Raw genomic sequence first — 22,391 nt, forward strand, 5'->3', positions numbered from 1 at the left:
GGCCTCTGGTTTCTTGGTGAAGGTATACTTAAATACCTTTTTTAACTCATTATATATCATTTCCCAGAAGGCCTTCACTTTAGGGCAGGTCCACCAGAGGTGAAAGAATGTTCCTTCATTTTCCTTACATTTCCAACATTTGTTATCAGACGAATGGTGTATTTTAGCCAATTTCACTGGGGTCATGTACCATCTATATATCATTTTCATTACATTTTCCTTCAGAGCATTACATGCTGTGAAGTTCAGCCCGGTGGTCCATAACCTTTCCCAGTCCTCAAACATAATGTTGTGCCCAATATCCTGGGCCCACTTTATCATAGCCGATTTAACCAATTCGTCTTGTGTGTTCCATTTCAGCAGCAAGTTATACATTTTTGAAAGTACCTTGGTCTTAGGTTCTAACAGTTCTGTTTCCAGTTTCGATTTCTCCACCTGGAATCCTAACTTTTTATCAATCTTAAACACTTCTTTAATCTGAGCATAGTGTAACCAGTCTCGCACTTTATCTTTCATTTTCTCTAAACTCTGCAGTTTCCAATTGTCTCCATCCCTTTCTAGTATTTCCCAATATTTTGGCCAATTGGCCTCCATATTGGGTCCTTTTCGGGCCTTAGCCTCCAAAGGTGACAGCCACCTCGGTGTTTTGTTCTCTAATAAGTCTTTGTATCTTGTCCAGACATTAAATATTGCTTTTCTGACAATATGGTTCTTAAAGACCTTGTTAATCTTAACCTTATCGTACCATAAATATGCATGCCATCCAAATGCATTGTTAAAACCTTCCAAATCCAGCACGTCCGTGTCCTCCAGAAGTAGCCAGTCTTTTAGCCAGCAGAAAGCTGCGGCTTCATAGTACAACTTTAAGTCTGGCAGGGCAAAGCCCCCTCTTTCTTTTGCGTCCGTTAATATCTTAAACTTAATTCTGGGCTTTTTGCCCTGCCAGACAAATTTGGAGATATCTTTCTGCCACTTCCGGAAGCACTCCGTTTTATCTACAATCTGCAATGTCTGAAACAAAAACAACATTTTTGGCAATACATTCATCTTAATAGCAGCTATTCGACCTAACAATGAGAGTTTCAATTTTGACCAGCTATCCAAGTCTCTCTTAATTTCAGACCAACATTTTTCATAATTATCTTTGAACAGACTCAGATTCTTTGCTGTTATGTTTACCCCTAGGTATTTAACTTTCTTAACCACAGTTAACTCTGTCTCTCTCTGAAACCGTTCCGACTCAATATCTGTCAAGTTTTTTCCCAACACCTTAGTTTTTTGCTTATTTAGTTTAAATCCCGCCACCCGACCAAAATCTTGGATTAGTTGTAGTACTCTTTTCGTACTAGATTCTGGCTATATTCAATTACATAACCTAAGTCCTGCTCCCATCTTATTATGGCCTTTCCCTTTTCCTCTTTTTCTATTTGAGCATTCTGTAACAGCTTGTACATTTTGGAGAGAGTCTTTTGGTTGTTCTGTAAAATCTCCTCTAAGATCTATGCTTTATTATCAAACCTTTTTAACGTCTTATCTTTTTCAAAGGTCACCCTAAGCTGGTATTATTCTAGCCAATTTACCCCTAGTTGTTTGAGTTCTTCAAACCTTTTCAGTTTGGGACAATAATTTATCTCATCCACCAAGTCTCTGTAAGTTGGCCAGTTATTGTTCATGTTATTTTTATGAATGGCAGTTGACTCTATAGGTGATATCCACCAAGGGGTTTTTGTTATAACTTTGGATTTATTCCTCTCCCAAACTTCAAATAAGGCTGTGATGGGATAATGAGCTGCTTGTGCGTAAAAGCTTGATCCCGCTGGTGTTTGGCTGGTCAACCAAACCGAGGCACTAACGGAGCCTCCCAAGGCATGACTCCGTTAGTCGCTGGTAGAATCTGACAGTGGGCGTCTACGAAATTTACGCCAACATAAAAGTTGTTTCACGGACATGCGCCTTCGTGACTCTCTGCGTGACAGCTTCCGGCGAAGGGTGGGAGTTGCCAACGGGGGTCTTGTTACCTCTGCACTATTCTCACTAAAAGTATCCCAGAGCCCTCCCTCCTCCGACTCCCCTTCTGCCGGAGCTTCTGCTCTCCCCCTGCTGGTTCCCTCCTCCGCTGCAGAATCTCTCCTAGTCTGCTGGAGCCTCTGCACCATCTCTCTTTCCGATGGCAGTTCCCTGACATCCACCTCCCCCTCAGGGCCCCCTTCACCCCCCGCTTCCTCTCCCACTGGCGGTGAGGGCGGAAAGCCCCTAAAGGAACTCTCCTCGTCGTCCGAGGATTCAAACACTTCTAACCATGGCGTACCGTCTCTCTCCCCGTCTTCCTCTTCTTCGTCGGAGTCGGCTTCCTCACCCACCCCTGACTCTGGGAACCCTCCAAACTCTCCTTCCTCATCGGTGGTCCCAAAGTGTTCCCTTCTAAATCGTGCCACGGGTTGCGGTTTTTTTGGGAAACGCCGATGAAATGTTTCTATTAAAACCTCGTCATTGACTACCTCAGCGGGTACCCAAGTGTTTTCCGACTCTACTTCCCCCTCCCATTCTACCAGATATTCCACCTGATCCCCCTTCCACCTGGAATCAATGATTCCTGCCACGTTCATGTCGCGTTCTCTCTCTTCTATCACGGGCGTTCGGGAGACCTCTCTCTCACGCTCCCCCCCCCATTCACGTCCCTCTCGGTACGGCGACAGTAATGACCTGTGAAATACTGGGTGCAATTTCATGTGACTGGGCAGTCTGAGTTTGAATGCTACTGGGTTCACCTGCTGTATGACCTCAAAGGGTCCCAATCTTTTGGGTTTCAGTTTCTTACAACCCCCCTTGAAAGGTAGTCCCTGGGTGGATAGCCACACCCGGTCTCCCACCCTTATAGTTTCACCTTCCCTCCTATTTCTGTCTGCTTGCTTTTTATATTCTTCCTTGGCTCTCTCTAAGTTAAGTTGTAGCTGACGGTGGATGGCTTCCATCTCTTCAACAAAATGTTCTGCCGCCGGCACGCTCCACCTCTCCCCTCCTTCTCCTGGAAATGCCCTGGGATGACACCCATAATTTGCCAGAAAGGGACTCATCCCTGTGGACACGTTCTCAGCGTTGTTGTAGGCAAATTCTGCCAGAGGTAACTTATCTACCCAATCATTTTCTCTTTTTTTTAAAAAAAATATTTTTATTGGTTTTTACACATATTAATAACAATACAAAACAGACACAAACATCAAAAACAAACAACAAAAATTGACTTCCCCATGCCTTCCCTTCGCCACATCCTTATTTTACCATTTTTTCGAGCAACTCATCAATCAGTCTTTGATTAAATCCCTTTTGGGTTTCCTTACAATTTAAGATTTACAGCTGTAGTTCTTTGTTTCCTACCCCTTAACATCTTATCAGTCCACAATTTTGCAATAATTTTTTAGATATACTTTAAATTTCCCCCAGTCCTCCTCCACTGTCTCTTTCCTCTGGTCACGGATTCTGCCGGTCATCTCTGCCAGTCCCATGTATTCGATCACCTTCGATTGCCATTCTTCCAGAGTAGGTAATTCTTGCATCTTCCAATACTTTGCCAACAGGATTCTTGCTGCTGTAATTGCATACATAAAAAATGTCCTATCCTTCTTTGACACCAATTGGCCGACCATGCCCAAGAGAAAAGCCTCCGGTTTCTTTACAAATGTCCACTTAAGGACTTTCTTAATTTCGTTATAGATCATTTCCCAGTAGGCCTTAATCTTTGGGCAGGTCCACCAAAGATGGTAGAAGGTACCTTCAGCCTCATTACATTTCCAACATTTATTATTGGGCAGATGGTAAATCTTTGCAAGTTTGACTGGGGTCATGTACCACCTATAGATCATTTTCATTATATTCTCTTTCAAGGCATTACATGGCGTAAATTTAACACCGGTGGTCCATAACTGTTCCCAGTCATCAAACATAATGTCATGGCCAATATCCTGTGCCCATTTAATCATAGCTGATTTCACTGTTTCATCCTGTGTATTCCATTTCAGCAGCAAATTATACATTTTAGATAGGTTTTTAGTATTGGATTCTAGCAATTCTGTTTCTAGCTTTGACCTCTCCTTCTGAAAACCAAGTTTCCTGTCCTGCTTAAACACCTCATTTATCTGACGGTAATGTAGCCAGTCTCGAACTTTGTGCTTTAGCTTCTCAAAACTTTGTAGCTTCAGTCTTTCACCATCATATTCTAAAATTTCAGAATACTTAGGCCAATTAGAGTCCATGTTAATTTTTTTCACTGCTTTCGCTTCCATTGGTGACAACCACCTGGGGGTTTTACTTTCCAATAAATCCTTATATCTATTCCAAACATTGTACAATGCTTTCCTGACAATATGGTTCTTAAAACTTTTATACACCTTTACCTTGTCATACCACAAATATGCATGCCAACCAAAACTATTGTCATATCCTTCCAGATCAAGAATGTCTGTGTCTTCAAGGAGTAGCCATTGCTTCAGCCAGCAAAAAGCTGCTGATTCATAATAAAGTCTTAAGTCTGGCAGGGCAAAGCCCCCTCTATCTTTTGCATCAGTTAAAATCTTAAATTTTATTCTGGGCTTTTTGCCCTGCCAGACAAATTTAGATATGTCTTTCTGCCACCTCTTGAAACAGTCCATTTTGTCTAGAATCTGCAATGTCTGAAATAAAAACAACATTCTTGGCAATACATTCATCTTAATAACAGCAATTCGGCCTAACAAGGAAAGTTTCAGCCTAGACCATATATCTGGATCTTTCTTAACTTCTGTCCAGCATTTTTCATAGTTGTCTTTAAATAGATTCACATTTTTTGATGTCAAGTTTACCCCCAGGTACTTAACCTTTTTTTCTATTTCCAACCCAGTTTCACTTTGAAACCTATCTTTCTCCTCTTTTGTTAGATTTTTTTCCAGCACCTTTGTTTTCTGTTTGTTCAATTTAAATCCTGCGACCTGGCCGAATATCTCCATTAATTCTAGAACTCTTTTGGTACTAGCTTCTGGCTGTTGCAAAGTTAACACTAAATCATCTGCAAATGCCCTTAACTTATATTGTTTAGATCCAACCTGTACTCCTTTTACCAGCTGGTCCTTCCTAATCATGTTTAATAAAACCTCCAGGACCGATATAAACAGTAAAGGGGATATAGGGCATCCCTGTCGTGTACCTTTCTCTATACCCAATCATTTTCTCGGTCCTTTACATAACACCTCAGGTATTGTTGTAAAATCCCGTTTGCCCTTTCCGCTTGCCCATTTGTTTCCGGGTGCCGGGCAGTGGAGAAATTGATTTCCACGTGCAGTAAGCTCATAAGCTTCCTCCAGAACCTGGAAGTAAACTGTTTCCCTCTGTCGCTGACCACCCTCAAGGGGGCGCCATGCAACCGGAAAATATGCTCTACGAACAACTTGGCGGTTTCCTCCGCTGTGACCGCATGTGAACAGGCTATAAAATGACACATCTTAGTTAATAGATCTACCACTACCATGACCGCCGTTTTGCCCTTGGATTTTGGCAGATCCGTCATAAAATCTATGGAGACTGCCTCCCATGGCCTTTCTGGTGTGGGTAAGGGTTGTAAGAGCCCCGCTGGCGCCACCCTCTCCCCTTTCGCTCGCTGGCACCTGTCGCAACCCCTGACATATTCCCGTACGTCCTCCCTCACCTTGGGCCACCAAAACTCCCTGGTAACCAACCACATGGTTTTGTGCTGTCCAAAATGCCCCGCTGTGGGGCTATCATGCAACTGCTTGAGTACTCTGCCCCTCAGTTCCCCATCGGGTATGTACAGTGCCCCTTTGTAATACAACGCCCCACTCTTTTCTTCAAACCCCCCTGTGTTCTCCTCTGTCCTCCTGAGTTCTCTGAGTTTCTCTTGGGCGTATTCATCGTTCTCCGTACCCTCTAACAGTTCTTTCTGCCCCACCAAAGCCGCCCCACACACCCAGCGGTCTTCAGGGATTACATGCCTTGCTTCTGGCGCGCCCTCCCCCTCTAAGTACTCAGGCTTTCTGGAAAGAGCGTCCGCCCTTACGTTCTCGGACCCTGGCACGTAACGAATCTCAAAATTGAATTTGGAGAACTCCTGGGCCCATCTCACTTGTCTCTGGTTCAGCACTCGGGCTGTTCTCCAGTACTCCAGATTTTTGTGGTCAGTCCGGACTTGAACCTTGTGCTGCGCCCCAATCAGCAAGTGCCGCCATCTCCGGAATGCTTCATGAATGGCGAGCAGTTCTCGGTCGTATACTGTGTAGTTCCTCTCGGATTTGTTCAACTTCCGCGAGAAGAATGCACACGGTCTCCATTCAGACGTATCTTTCCCCGGCTGGAGAAGCACGGCCCCTACCGCTCGGTCTGACGCGTCAGTCTCCACTCGCATTGGTTGCTGTAGATCCACGTGCAAAAGTTGCTCCTCCGACGCAAACGCTGCCTTTAAGCGTTCGAATGCCCGTTGCGCTTCTTCCGTCCAAGCAAATTTTTTCTTGCTGCTAAGACAATCCGTGATGGGCGCTGTTAAATGGGCAAAGTTCTGGATGAACTTCCTATAGAAGTTTCCGAAGCCCAGGAACCTTTGCACGTCCTTCTTGGTCTTTGGTGTTTTCCATTCCAGTACCGCTTGAACCTTGCTGGGATCCATAGCCAACCCCTTGTCAGACAACTGGTACCCCAGGAATTCCACCTCCCTGCTATGAAACTGGCATTTCTCCAGTTTCACCCACAGCCGATTTTCTTGCAGTTTGCTCAGTACTTCTCTAACATCTCGCACATGCTGCTCCTCATTCTCTGAGTACACCAGGACGTCATCTAAGAACGCCACGCAGTTCTTGTAGAGCAATGGCCCCAGGACGTGATTCATGAATGATTGAAAGCAGGCCGAGCCCCCTTGTAATCCGAAAGGCATAACTAGGTACTCAGACGCCCCCAAGGGGGTGAACATAGTGGTCTTCCACTCATCCCCCTTCCTCACACGTATCAAGTTATATGCCCCCCTAAGGTCCAGCTTGGTAAAAATCTTCCCTTTTCTCACCCGTCAGAATGTCATCAATTCTGGGCATAGGGAAAGTCACTGGTTCTGACACAGCATTTAGGGCCCTGAAATCACACACAAGCCTGGGTTTACCCGTGTTTTTTTTGTCCACAAAGAACACTGGGCTGCCCCCCACCGCTCGTGACTCTCTGATGAAACCTCGCTTGAGGTTCTTGTCAATGAACTCCCTTAACTCCTGCATCTCACGGTCTGACATGGCATACAGCTTGCCCACTGGCAATTGTGCTCCTGGGAGTAAGGTGATTTGACAGTCAAAGGGTCTGTGCGGGGGCAGTTTATCTGCTTCCTTTTCACTGAAGACGTCAATCAAATCAGCGTATTGTGGTGGCACCTTCCCCTTGTCAGTCACTTCCATCCCTGCTAGAGTGGCTCTGGCCCCTGCCTGACCCTCTCCCTCCTTGCAGTGTTCTAGGCAATGTGCTGATCCAAAGGAAACCACCCTCTGATGCCAGCCTACTAGCGGATCGTGTAGTGCCAGCCAGCTCATTCCCAGAATGATGGGAGCTCCTCCCAAGGTGGCTACATTAAACGCTATCAGTTCTGTGTGTCTTGCCACCCTCATAATCATTGGTACAGTCTGTTGGCTCACTTCTCCCCCCAACAGTTCCCTCCCATCAATCGTGGTTACTTGCAAAGGCTTACTTAATGGGAGAGTTTGTATCTGGTGTTCAGCAGCAAACTCCTTACTCATGAAATTACAGGAGCTGCCTGAATCCAATAGCGCTTTTATCTTTAGTGGGTGTCCGTTTGACAGTTCCAGCAACACCTCTATCACAAGCGCTGGTCTTGGAGGTTCCGGCGTGGGCACATTCACTACTTCCTGGCCTGGCTGCTGTGCCCTGATGTTGGCAACCAGGCGTTGGCTTTTACTTGCTCCTCTATTTCTCCTTCCTCCTTTCCCCCAACAGTTCCCGCCATGCCCTGCCATTCCTTCCTTTGTGGACAAACTCTGGCAAAGTGCCCTGGCTGTTGGCAGAGATAACATCTCTTGGCACTCTTTCCCTCCTTCTTCCGCCCTTCACTGGTGTTTGAAACTGCGCGCGCGCGCGCTGTTCCGAGTTCCATCGGCTCTGCGGGCGGGAAAGACTGCTCCAGAATCTCTGGAATGCGGAAGTCCTTCCAACGTTCCCCCTTTCCTTCCCGCTTTTCCAAAGCTCTTGCTTCTTGGCGCGCTCCTATGGACAGCACAGATTTAGTCAGCTGATCCATGGACTCCGCCCTGGGCGCCCGGGAAAGTTCATCTTTCACTGTCGGAGAGAGCCCTTCTTCAAATAACATTTGAATAGGTTCACTTGCTAGATCCCACCCCAGTCTATGAATAAGCATAGTGAACTCAGTCCAGTACTCACGTACAGATCGGCTCCCCTGTTTGCACGCCATCAACTGCCTCCGCACCACCCCCTGCTCAATCTCGCTGGAAAACATCAAGTCCATGGCGCGAAAAAACTTCCTCGTGTCCTTTAAGATATCATTATTGGCTGCCATCAGGGGTCGAACCCAGTCCTTCGCCCCTCCCTCTAGACGGCTAATTACGTACACCACTCTAGAGCTCTCATCGGTGAAGTCATCAAACAGTAGATTGAGAGCATATTGCATCTCCGTTCTAAAGGCTTGATAGTTCCTGGGATCCCCCCCAAATCTCTGCACCAATCCAGGCACCTTTCTGGCAAGTGGGGCGGTTTTCCCCTTATCCGCATCTTGAGCCCTCCTCTCCTCAAGCCTCGCCGTTTGCAGCGCGAGCTGGACCTCCAACGCCCTGTACCTTTCCTCCAGGCTTGGACCTGCTCCAGCTCCTGCGGTTCCGGCTGGTTCGCTCATGATGCCCTCTGCTTGCACAAGCTGCTTTCAAAGACTGTCAGATTGCTGTGATGGGATAATGAGCTGCTTGTGCGTAAAAGCTTGATCCCTCTGGTGTTTGGCTGGTCAACCAAACCGAGGCACTAACGGAGCCTCCCAAGGCATGACTCTGTTAGTCGCTGGTAGAATCTGACAGTGGGCGTCTACGAAATTTACGCCAACATAAAAGTTGTTTCACGGACATGCGCCTTCGTGACTCTCTGCGTGACAGCTTCCGGCGAAGGGTGGGAGTTGCCAACGGGGGTCTTGTTACCTCTGCACTATTCTCACTAGAAGTATCCCAGAGCCCTCCCTCCTCCGACTCCCCTTCTGCCGGAGCTTCTGCTCTCCCCCTGCTGGTTCCCTCCTCCGCTGCAGAATCTCTCCTAGTCTGCTGGAGCCTCTGCACCATCTCTCTTTCCGATGGCAGTTCCCTGACAAAGGCCTTCCTCACTAGGTGGACATCGGTATTCCTAAGCAACATCCAGTCTTTCAACCAAGTCGAACATGCGGCCTCAAAGTACATTCTGAGGTCCGGGACTGCAAAACCTCCTCTTTCTCTGAGTTCCATCAACAATTTAAAATTCATTCTTGCTTTTTTGCCCTTGCCAAATAAAACTGGCCAGGTCCCTCTGCCAATCTTTAAAACATTTCGTCCCAATAATTATTGGAATTGTCTGAAAGAGAAAGAGGATTTGGGGAAGTACTGTTATTTTAATCATTGATATTCTGCCCCATAATAACAGCTTCAATTGACTCCAATTTTCTAAATTTCCTTTAATTTCCTTCCATTTTTTGATGTAATTGTCTTTAAATAAATTAGTGTTTTTATTTGTAATCTATACCCCCAGATAGTTTACTTTGTTTGTGGTCTTTAGACCTGTTATTCTTTCTAGGTCTTCTTGTTCCTTCTCTCCCATATTTTCTGTTAATAATTTAGATTTATCTTTATTCAGTTTAAATCCCGAAACCTCGCCAAATTCATTCATTTTGACTAGTGCTTTTTGTATGCCTTCATTTGGGTTTTCAGTAGTAATAATCACATCATCAGCAAATGCCTTCACCTTGTAATATCGGCTACCTAAATTAATGCCCCTTATTTCCTGATCTTTTCTTATTGCTATTAAGAGAGTCTCTGACGTTGTGATAAATAAGAGTGGGGACAAGGGACAACCTTGTCTAGTCCCTCTTTCTATATTAAATTCTTCAGTGATTTCATTATTTATAATTATTTTGGTTTTCTGGTTGTCATAGATTGCTCTAATTCCATTCATGATGTTGTTTCCTGTTCTCAAGCTCTCAAAAGTTTTAATTAAGAAGTTCCATGACACACTGCTGAAAGCCTTCTCCACATCTGCCAGTAGCATTGCTACCTTTTTGCTTGGTTTCATTTCTGTATATTCCACTAAGTCAATAATTATCCTTGTATTATTTCTTTTTGCTTCCCCAGCAAAAAGCCAGCTTGATCATTTCCTATTACCCCGTTTAAGAAATTTTTCAACCTGTTAGCTAGGATACCTGTAAATATTTTATAATCCATGTTTAGTAGTGAAATTGGTCTAAAATGCTTAATAAGGTTCAGATCCGTACCTTGTTTCGGTAAGAGTGTTATTAGTGCTTCATGCCAGGATTCTGGGGTTTTCCCTTTCTCCAGTATCTCATTCATGATTTTTTTTAGGCTTAGGGATAACTATTTCTTCTAATTTTTTTATAATATATTATCAAAATCCCATCTGGACCTGGCGATTTTCCTTATCACTTCTTTAATTTCATCTGTTTCTATATTTGAATTTAGTAGGCTATGTTCAGCCTCCTCAGTCTCTGGCAACTTGTTTTCTGTCAGGTATTTTTTAACTTTATTCTCATCTTTGTGTTCTAGTTCATATAGTTTTTTGTAATAATTCATAAATTTATCTTTAATTTGGTCCGGGTCGATAATTTCTTTTCCCTGGTCTGTTATTTTATTTACAACTCTTTCCACTTGTCTTTCCTTTGTTAACCAGGCCAGCATCTTGCCAGGTTTATTGGCCGATTCAAATTATCTTTGTCAGTCCATTTGAATTTGTTTTCCACTTCTTTATTTATTAAATTGGATATATGGGATTGTAAAATTTTTATGTTTTGGAGTATTTTCTCATTTTTAGGGTTTTTTACCAACTCTTTTACATTTTCTCTAATCTGTTTATTTATTTCCATGATATTACTCTCCTTACTCTTCCTAATCCTCCCCATTTGTTGTATTCCAAAGCCTCTCATATAGGCTTTGCTTGCATCCCAGATTATTTTCTGGTCTGTGACTTGTTTTTCATTTATTTCAAAGAATTCTTTCAGCATTTTTGGCTTTAATTACCCTTTGATCATCTCTCCATAATTCATCATTCATCCTCCACCTCCCCCTTGTACGTTTTTTAAATTTCCTATGTATCATTACTGCGTTGTGGTCTGACAGGGATCTATTCAAAATTTCTGCTTTCTCCAAGCTCAGTGTCAATTTTTTTAAAAAAAGATATTTATTAAAGTTTTACAAAGAGAAAGAAATTACAGAATAAAAAAAGAAAAAAGAAAAATAAAAAGTACAAAAATACATAGAAAAAATGCAAAATACAGAAAAAAATAAATAGAAAACAGTTAAAAACAAATCAATCTTTTCATATCTTATATTTCATTTACCTGTTTCCCTGACCTCCTCACACCTCCCTTTTTTGTATTCCAGTTCGCATGGTTAATTCAGCAAATCCTTACCCTCTTTGTTTTTATCTTAATTCTATATCTTAACATATTATAGTTTTATATTTTCATCCATTATCAATCCATTTTTTACATATTATTTTTAACCTTGTTGCTAAGACCACTTCATTTCAATCCGACATCATTTTAACATTCATTAATTTTACAATGTTTCTGCAAATAGTCTTTGAATTTCTTCCAGTCTTCTTCCACCGATTCTTCTCCCTGGTCCCGGATTCTGCCAGTCATTTCTGCCAGTTCCACATAGTCTATCTCAGTGTCAATTTTTTTGAAGTCCGGATCACATCAGTTTTCCCACCTGACTTTTTAACTTCAGAAAAATGTGTGATATCTTTTATGTTAGGATGTTTAATTCTCCAAGTATCATAAAGATTGAACTTTTCTGTCATTTGGAAGGAGAATGGTAATCTACCTGAGTTAGATAGTCTATCTTTGTCCTTTCTATCCATTTTGATGGATGCAACACCATTTAAGTCCCCCATAATTATTATATTTTCACTGGCATAGTCCCAGAGTCTCTCTTCTAGGTTTCTATAGAATTCTAATTTGTTATTGTTTGGGGCATAAATCCCCACCAAAATTATTTTTTCTTCATTTATTTGTATCTCTACCCTTAGGACTTTGCCTTCTTCATCTTGAAATAACAGTTGCGGGTTTAGGACTGGTTTTACTCCCCTCTTTTTCTCCGTACCTGATGCTATATACTCTAGACCCATTTTTTTATTTTTTGAAACACTTATATGCTTATTAGATATATGGGTCTCTTGTAAACATATAATATCCCATTTCCCCCCTCTTTAATATACATTCTTCTTTGTTCCTTTTTAGTTTACTGTTCAGCCCATTCAGTTTCCAGGAGATACATTTAAATGCCATACATTTTTTTTAATATGTCAAGTCTTACTTAAGTAATCAAGCGGTGATAGAAAGGGCGGGGGAAAGGATAAAGGAAAACAGAAAATACAAATCGTAATTAAAAGTCTTAGTCTTATCTTGTTTTTATTTTCTCACTCTTGAAGCTTCTCTCCTCCTAACTCTTGCCAGTACTTCTTCCAGAGGATTCTGGTTTCTTCCACCGATCTGAAAGTTCTTTTCCTCTCTTTATATGTAAAGGTGAGTCCCTGAGGGAATTCCCATTTGAATAATATTTTATTTTTCTTAAGCGCCGATGTAAATCTATAATTGTCTCTCCTTTTTAACAGATGGATTGGGACTTCTTTCATGATCTCAATATGTTTCCCATCTATATACAAGGGGTTTGCTCTGCCCTTTAGCAATATTTTACTCTGTGTAGCCTCGAGTTCAAAAATACTAGACAATCCCATGATCTTTTCCTGCTTTTTGACTTGTTCACTCTTATTCTAAATGTTTTCTCGATATCCAGAGACAAGTTGTTTTGTTTGCATATTAAATTAGTGGGGGGCTTCTTCGTTGTCAGTTTTAAATTAATGGACAGTTCAGCGCTGACTCGCCGGGTTTTGAGGTGCTAGCGTCAGAGAGTGGTTCTGCCTGTTTGCGCTGAGGTTTTCCCCCATGCCATCTCCACTGGTAAATGTTTTAAATAACAAAGGAGTGGAAACTTGGGGAAACCCCTTGATGCGTGGCTTTGGGCTCAGCCCTCAGGATCCCCACCTGAGGTCAGGGTAACTTACGCCTCTCATTCTCCATGGTCTCCGGTGTTGGGTCTGCCTTGAGTTGCCAGGAGCGCAGTCCCTCACCCGGTCACTGAACGTGCTGCTCTGGAAGTCTGCCGCTTTGCTTCCTAAGGTCACTTGTTTTGATATCAGCATTTTTCCATCTTCTCTATGCAGAGGACCTACTGCTTTCTTTTTCTTCCTCTTGCTTCAAACATACTGGAAGAAACATTTAGTAATTATTTTTAACCTCTTGTAAGCCTTCTCTCTGCAACTTAACTGCTCCCCTGTAACTGTTGGCTACTCTGTATACTCTTCCTTCTTGATTTCCCCTGTCTCAACTCAACTGTAAGCTCCTCATGCAGCCGCACCAGACATCTTTTCTTTCTTGTTGGAATTGTCTGCATTTGAGCCTTCAATTTTTCACCTTTAAAAAACTCCTAACTACTTTGGACCCCCTTCTCTTTGAGTATTTCTGACCATGGAATTTTACCCAGTAGCTCCTTAAGCTAATAATAATGCGGAGGGGGGGGAGTAATAATGGCCAGGGAAAAAATCGAGTTTCCCTTTTCAGGTAGATGGAGAGTGACTGGATACAGTGGCTATTTTACAGCTTCCTTTTACCTTGAATATAAAGGTGGGGGAGAGGACTAGGTGGCACCAATAACAATCCAAAATCTAAGGCTACCACAAAGCAGCACTGCACTTCATCCTTGTTTTCTGCTGCCTTAATAGTATAGGAGTGCAAACATGTTGACCTGCTACCATCCTGACTTTTAAGTGTGCTGATGTTGCTTCCTCTTGCCCCCAAGGTATATTGATCAGGATAGAGGAGGGCCATGCACACATTACACTAAAAAAGGTGATGACTTTCGATGCACTTTCGACACAAACCTTTATTGGCCTCCAGGACTCAGCATTTCTATCCAGGGCAATTCCAGAGACATTCAGCCTGTGTGTATAATGAATAAATTACCAGAAGTATATGGTAAGTTTACAAGCTGCTTGCTATAGGTCTGTTTCATGTGAAAAGGCTTGGGATTGGAAATGGTGTTGCAGATTCTAATGGTCTGCTGGCATATTTAAAATAGCCTCTTTTCCCCATTTAAAAGGCTTCTGAATGATGCTGTGGTGGCCATTCTCCACCGGGAATTCCAACTAGTAGATTGAGAAGAATTCTCCTTATCTTTACATTCTGATGGAATTTAGTGGAGAATATAATTTCTTAGTTGCATTGGGCTCAGGCTATCAATAAGTCATTGCCATTAACTCACACTGAGCCCGCAAAACAACTGAAAGTATAAGCAATATAGTTCCTGGATGATGTTTCTTCCAGACCCTAATTTACTATGCCTTAACTCCCAGAACATGGCCCAAAGGCAGCACAATGCAGCAGCCTGAAGCTAAGCAGGTTTGGTTCTGGCCTGGCTGAGACTACTTAGGAAACCAGTGTATGCCACCTTGAGTCCCATGGAAGAAAGGTGGGGTATAAATGTCAAAATACTGAACAGGCAACCAGAGCTTTTGGGGGGGGGAATAACCAGGAGCAGGGGAATCATCCCAAAGAAAGGCAGGCTCCCTTGCCTCTGATTTGAGGGAGTTGCTGGCATACTTCCACAGTAAACAAGTCACCATCACATAATAGTCGCATCCCCCTTTTTCTGGCCCCCAAAATGGTCCCAGAGCATTCCCTGCATAACAGTTGCAGGGGTATTTTCACTGTGCATTCTCTTACTGGCCAAAGGCAATGGGAGCAGGCAGTCAGGCAAGCGGGTGGGAGAAGCTGCCATCAGTGAGGCATGAGAGACTGGGATCTGAACTGTACAGTGGATAGATTAACACGCAAAACAAACTTGTTTCCATAATGGCCATGCCTCACAGGTTTTTCCCCAACATCATGTTTTTCCTTCTGTAATAGTTGCACCCCCCTTTTTGCAAACAAATAACCTGCACAGAAAGTGTGACCGTTACACAATAAAACACCGTAGTTAGGAGGAAAGAGCTTGAGATAAGGTATATGCAAGAGGCAAGACTTGGGTGAGTCTGGATGAGTAGAGGATATACTTACATTAGAACTCTCTGCAGGGAAAGGGCTCACCTATTTCTCCAGGTAAGGCTGGGAAGGACTCCAGGCTGAAACCCTGGAGAGCTGCTCTCAGACAAATATCAAGCTAGATGGACCCCAATGGTTTGTAGATTGTGTCTTCTCTCACTGTGGTACTAGGTGGGTTACACCTCGTAGATAATATTTGGAGTGTGTTTTATTTTACAGCTCACAAATATGCTGCGATTGAGTTAATGTTGGATTTTAAAAATATATAATTGTGTGTGTGTTTTCTTTTCAACTTCAGAATTTCTAGTAAAACCTGACCCTCCGTTGATTGTAAAGCCCAAAAGGAGCAATGAAGGAGTTATTCTGCAGTGGACTGAACCAAGGGGCTTGAATGACATGTGCTATCAACTAGAAATTAATAACAAACTGGACCCAGAAGTAAGTTGCTCTAGTATCTACCATGTAATCTACTTTAGATAGCAGACTGGTGACACCTTGAAGGCTAAGAGATTTCTTATAACACACACATATATAATTATATACAGTGGTACCTCTGGTTGCGAACGGGATCCATTCCGGAGCCCCGTTCGCAACCTGAACAGAATGCAACCCGCGTCTGCACATGTGCGGCTCACTATTCAGCGCTTCTGCACATGCGCATGATGTCATTTTGTGCGTCTGTGCATGTGCAAGCGGCAAAACCCGGAAGTAACCCTTTCCGGTACTTCTGGGTTGCCATGGGACATAATCAGAAAGAATGTAACCCGCAGCGTTCGCAACATGAGGCATGACTGTAATAATTAACACCTATACATCCAGTGCCAGGATATTTGTAGTCCTCAGTACTGCTTTATGAGTGGTTGCTGTGTTTATTTTAAAACATCTAAGCTTCAAGTCTGTCTATTTTTTTAATTTCCTTGTCATGACATTGGTTCCATTTCCCCCTCTACATTTGTATCTGTGTGTGCGCACATACCTGCCAGCTGAAGATCACACTTCATGCATTTGTGAAGCAGACTTTGGTCCATGAAAACTTACGCCTTGAGAACTTTGTTAAGTTCTTTAAGGTGACATGACTGTATTGCTGCAGTAGACCAAAGCAGTTCCACTTCTGGAAACTATTTAAAAAGTTAACTAGATCTGATGTGAGTGAGCATTGACAAATAAACCCTAATTTCTGGCTTGGTGCGCAGTGTCATCCACATATAGATGACACACAGTTCCCTCTCTGCATTCTGTCTGAGTCAAGAGAGGGTAGGCAGTTCTGGGCCAGTGTCTGGGGACAGTGGTAGGCTGGATGCATTTCCCCTGAGCAAAGAGAAATGTGGTTTAGGGGTTCTCCTTGATTTGAAACGGTGACTAGAGGATCAGTTGGCTTTATTAGCAAGCAGTGCCTATGCCCAACTCCAGCTGGTTCACCCGCTATAGCTGTTCTTGGACTTAAATAGCCTTGCCTTGGTAACCTACATTTAATCATTTTCTTAGTCAGCTTCACATGAATAGCTCAGTATTCATAGAATCATAGAGTTGGAAGAGACCACAAGGGCCATCGAGTCCAACCCCCTGCCAAGGAGGAAACACCATCAGAGCACTCCTGACATATGGTTGTCAAGCCTCTGCTTCAAGACCTCCAAAGAAGGAGACTCCACCACACTCCTTGGCAGCAAATTCCACTCTCAAACAGCTCTTACTGTCAGTAAGTTCTTCCTCATGTTTAGGTGGAATCTTCTTTCTTGTAGTTTAAAACCATTGCTCCGTGTCCGCTTCTCTGGAGCAGCAGAAAACAACCTTTCTCCCTCCTCTATGTGACATCCTTTTATATATTTGAACATGGCTATCATATCACCCCTTAACCTCCTCTTCTCCAGGCTAAACATGCCCAGCTCCCTTAGCCGTTCCTCATAAGGCATCGTTTCCAGGCCTTTGACCATTTTGGTTGCCCTCCTCTGGACACGTTCCAGTTTGTCAGTGTCCTTCTTGGATTGTGGTGCCCAGAACTGGACACAGTACTCCAGGTGAGGTCTGACCAGAGCAGAATACAGTGGAACTATTACTTCCCTTGATCTAGATGATATACTCCTATTGATGCAGCCCAGAATTGCATTGGCTTTTTTAGCTGCCGCATCACACTGTTGGCTTATGTCAAGTTTGTGGTCAACCAAGACTCCTAGATCCTTTTCACATGTACTGCTCTCAAGCCAGGTGTCACCCATCTTGTATTTGTGCCTCTCATTTTTTTTTGCCCAAGTGCAATACTTTACATTTCTCCCTGTTAAAATTCATCTTGTTTGTTTTGGCCCAGTTCTCTAATCTGTCAAGGTCATTTTGAAGTGTGATCCTGTCCTCTGGGGTGTTAGCCATCCCTCCCAGTTTGGTGTCATCTGCAAATTTGATCAGGATGCCCTTGAGTCCATCATCCAAGTCGTTGATAAAGATGTTGAATAAGACCGGGCCCAAGTCAGAACCCTGTGGCACCCCACTAGTCACTCTTCTCCAGAATGAAGAGGAACCATTGATGAGCACCCTTTGGGTTCGGTTAGTCAGCCAGTTACAAATCCACTGAGTGGTAGCATAGTCAAGACCGCATTTTACCAGCTTCTTTACAAGAATATCATGGGGCACCTTGTCAAATGCCTTGCTGAAATCAAGGTAGGCTACATCCACTGCGTTCCCTTCATCTACCAGGGTTGTAATTCTGTCAAAAAATGAGATTAGATTAGTCTGACATGACTTATTTTTCAGAAATCCATGCTGACTATTGGTGATCACAGCATTCCTTTCTAGGTGCTCACAGACTTTTTGCTTAATGATCTGCTCCAGAATCTTCCCTGGTATTGATGTCAGACTGACTGGGCGGTAATTATTTGGGTCCTCTCTTTTCCCCTTTTTGAAAATAGGGACAACATTTGCCCTCCTCCAGTCTGCCGGGACTTTGCCTGTTCTCCAGTAATTCTCAAAGATGACTGCCAGTGGTTCTGAGATCACATCTGCCAGTTCTTTTAATACTCTTGGATGCAGTTCATCTGGCCCTGGAGACTTGAATACATCTAGACTAGCCAAGTATTCTTGTACTATCTCCTTAGTTATTCTGGGCTGTGTTTCCTCTGCTGAATCATTTGCTCCAAATTCTTCAGGTCGGGCATTGTTTTCTTTATCGGAGAAGACTGATGCAAAGAAGGCATTGAGGAGTTCAGCCCTTTCTGTGTCCCCTGTTTGCATTTCACCATCTTCTCCTCTGAGTGACCCCACGGTTTCTTTGTTCTTCCTTTTGCTACGAACATACCCATAAAAGCCTTTTTTGTCGCTTTTAACCTCTCTAGCAAGCCTGAGTTCATTCTGTGCTTTAGCTTTTCTGACTTTGTGTCTACACATGCTGGCTATTTGTTTGAATTCCTCTTTGGTGGTTTCCCCCCTTTTCCATTTTTTTGTACACATCCTTTTTAAATCTTAGTTAAAAGTTCTTTAGATAGCCACCCTGGCTTCTTTAGGCACCTTCCATGTTTCCGTCTCATTGGTATTGCCTGAAGTTGTGCTTTTACTATCTCCCTCTTAACAAACTCCCAGCCATCATGAACTCCCTTTCCTTTTAGTATTACTGTCCATGGGATCTCACCCAGCACTTCCCTAAGTTTTATGAAGTCGGCTTTCTCAAAGTCAAGAAATTGAGTCCTAGTATGCTTGGCTGCTCCTTTCCGCTGTATAGTAAACTTCAGAAGAGCATGATCACTCGCGCCTAATGATCCTTCCACTTCTACCCCACTAACCAGGTCATCAACATTGGTTAGGACCAGATCTAAAATGGCTGTTCCTCTTGTTGCTTCTCCCACTTTCTGGACAATGAAGTTGTCTGCAAGGCCAGTGAGGAATCTGTTTGACCTTATGCTCTTGGCTGAGTTTGACATCCAACAAATATCCGGGTAATTGAAGTCCCCCATTACTACTATCTCCCTTCCTTTTGCATGCTTGGCCATCTGTTGCAGGAAGGCATCATCTATGTCCTCCGTTTGGCTTGGGGATCTATAGTAAACTCCCACAATGAGGTCACTGTTATTATTCTCTCCCTTAATTTTGATCCAAATGCTCTCACTTTGGCTTTGAGGTTCTAAATCTTGGATCTCTTCACAGGTATACACATCCCTGACATATAACGCCACTCCTCCTCCTTTCTTGTCTGGTCTGTTTCTCTGAAATAGATTGTATCCCTCCATTATTACATTCCAATCGTGGGACTTATCCCACCAGGGTTCAGTGATGCCTATTATGTCATATTTAGTTTGCTGTACCAAGAGCTCAAGCTCATCTTGTTTATTTCCCATGCTTTGCGCATTAGTGTACAGACATTGAAGACCATTAATCATTCCCCCGTGTCTCTTATTTAAGGATTTTTTCCTCCCACCACTAGGTCTGTGTGCTGTTTGCTCCATTTGGTCTATGACATTTGGATGATCATCTTCATCAATTGATAGACTCCTATCTTCAGGAGCACTGTCTCCCTCCCCCACATTAGTCAGTTTAAAGCCCTCCTGATGAGGTTTCTGAGATTTTTGGCAAAAACATTCCTCCCAACCGTTGTGAGGTGCAGCCCATCACTTGCCAGAAGTCCATCTTCAAGAAACTGCAGTCCGTGATCTAAGAATCCAAACCGTTCCTGTTTACACCATTTGCGAAGCCAGTTGTTCACTTCCACTATTTTTCCCTCTCTCCCTGGGCCACGTCGTTCAACTGGGAGGACAGATGAGATGACAGTTTGTGCATTTAATTGCTTCAATTTCCTGCCCAGAGCCTCGTAATCTCTTTTGATCTTCTGGAGGCTATTGCTTGCAGTGTCATTGGTTCCCACATGAACCAAGAGGAAGGGGTATTTGTCAGTGGGTTTTATGATTCCTTGCAGTCGTTCTGTTACATCTTGGATCTTAGCCCCGGGGAGACAGCACACTTCCTGAGACATCTTGTCAGGCCCACAGATCACTGCTTCTGTTCCCCTCAGTAGGGAATCCCCTATCACCACTACACGCCTCCTCTTAGGTCTGGTCGGGGTTCTTCCGTGAGCTGTCCGTTCCAAGGTCGCCTGCACTTTCCCTGAGGACTGACTTTGCTGCTCGTCTTCATATACCTGATCGACTGTAATTCTACATTGGGGTGGGGGGCTGTCTTGTGAAGGATTAATCTACCCAATCATTTCTGGGGAAAGGTCTAAATTAAACTTTTTGTCTCCACTAGTGGAGGGAATAATATCTATTTTAAGTCTACTGGAATAATAGACTAATGAAAGAATGGAAACAAGAAGAACAGAAATTATCTGAGAAAGAAACATTCCTTGTTTTTGTTTCTATCTCAAATGAACAAGTTCAGGGGTCAGTATACTTTTTCTGCAGAGGTCCGGTCCACTGTCTCTCAGACCATGTGGTGGGCCCTACTATTTTTTTTGGGGGGGGAGGAATGAACGAATTCCTATGCCCCACAAATAACCCAGAGATGCATTTTAAATAAAAGCAAACATTCTACTCATGTAAAAACACCAGGCAGCCCCCACAAATAACCCAGAGATGCATTTTAAATAAAAGGACACATTCTACCCAAGTAAAAACACGCTGATTCCTGGACCGTCCCCAGGCGGGATTTAGAAGGCATTTGGGCTGGATCGAGGCCCGGGCCTTAGTTTGCCTACCCATGAACAAGTTCATACAACACAGGATACATAATATTTGTCTCCGATGCGCCCTCTCCAATTGCATGGAGCCTGGACAGCCCCGTGGTTTTCCACGGATCTGAGGGCAATGAAACAATCACTGAGACGGCTAGAGCACCGGTGGCGTATGACTTATTCTGAAGCTGATCGGACACGGGTTGGAGCTCAATGTCGAGCCTACCAAGTGGAAGTAGCAACAACAAAGAAGACTTTCTTCACCACCTATATTCCATCTGCAGAAAACAGTAGCAGGAGACTCAGGTGGTTCGCAATTTAGCGGAACCACCTGCTACATTGGGGCCCAGTACAGGCCACATGATCTCCTGCAAAGTTTTTTGCAGATAGTTGCTCAGATTCAGGAAGAGGTAGACTCCACAGTGGGAGCAGGGCCAGGGTGGGAGAGTGCTAGAGTCCTGTCTAGTCAAGTTGCGTGGGATCAGTTCCAATCTGTTACCTCCGAGGATGTGGTCAGGCTGCTTGGACAAGTGAAACCAACCACCTGTCTCCTTGACCCTTGCCCATCCTGGCTTATAAAAGTTAGCCGGGAAGGGCTGGGCGGTGGGCTTCACGGGGTGTTGAATTCTTCTCTTTGTGAGGGAGACCCGTTGGAAGAGGCGGTTATCAAACCGCTTCTTAAAAAACCATCTTTAGATGCAGCCAATATGGCCAACTATCGCCCAGTCTCAAATCTTCCATTCTTGGGCAAGCGGATTGAGCGAGTGGTTGCTGAACAACTCCAGGCACGCCTGGAGGATGCGGACCATTTGGATCCCTTCCAATCGGGATTCAGGCCTCATCATAGGACTGAAACTGCCTTGGTTGCACTGGTCAATGATCTCTGGCGGGCTAGGGACAAAGGTGAGAGCTGTTTCCTACTTCTGCTGGATCTCTCAGCGGCTTTTGACACCATCAACCATAACATCCTTCTGGACCGTCTAGAGGGGCTGGGAGCTGGGGGCACTGTTATACAGTGGTTCCGCTCTTTCCTCCTGGGCCATGTTCAGAAAGTGGTGTGGGGGATGAGTGTTCAGACCACTTTTGGGGTACCTCAGGGTTCTGTCCTCTCCCCCATGCTTTTAACATCTACTTGCAGCCACTGGGAGAGATCATCATGGGGTTTGGGCTGGGCGTTCATCACTATGCAGATGATACACAGTTCTACCTCTCTTTCAAATCAGAACCAGTGAAGGTGGTGAAGGTCCTGTGTGAGTGTCTGGAGGCAGTTGGAGGATGGATGACGACTAACAGATTGAGGTTGAATCCTGACAAGACAGAAGTACTCTTCTTGGGGGACAGGAGACGGGCGGGTGTGGAGGACTCCCTGGTCCTGAATGGGGTAACTGTGCCCCTGAAGGACCAGGTGTGCAGCCTGGG

At 43.9% G+C, this 22,391-nt stretch overlaps 1 protein-coding gene across 2 annotated transcripts in view; it reads left to right on the plus strand.

Moving 5' to 3' along the window:
• IL13RA1 (interleukin 13 receptor subunit alpha 1) overlaps positions 1 to 22,391 on the plus strand; it is a 439,968-nt gene that overhangs the window by 11,433 nt on the left and 406,144 nt on the right. For both annotated transcript variants that reach the window (XM_081896993.1, XM_081896994.1), the window contains exons 5-6: positions 14,088 to 14,263; positions 15,627 to 15,766. In XM_081896993.1, coding sequence (XP_081753119.1) covers positions 14,088 to 14,263; positions 15,627 to 15,766 — 316 coding nt within the window. The remainder of the gene's footprint in view (positions 1 to 14,087; positions 14,264 to 15,626; positions 15,767 to 22,391) is intronic.

This window comes from Podarcis melisellensis, assembly GCF_964234715.1.
Source record: "Podarcis melisellensis genome assembly, chromosome: Z".
In the NCBI taxonomy this organism is placed as follows: Eukaryota; Metazoa; Chordata; class Lepidosauria; order Squamata; family Lacertidae; genus Podarcis; species Podarcis melisellensis.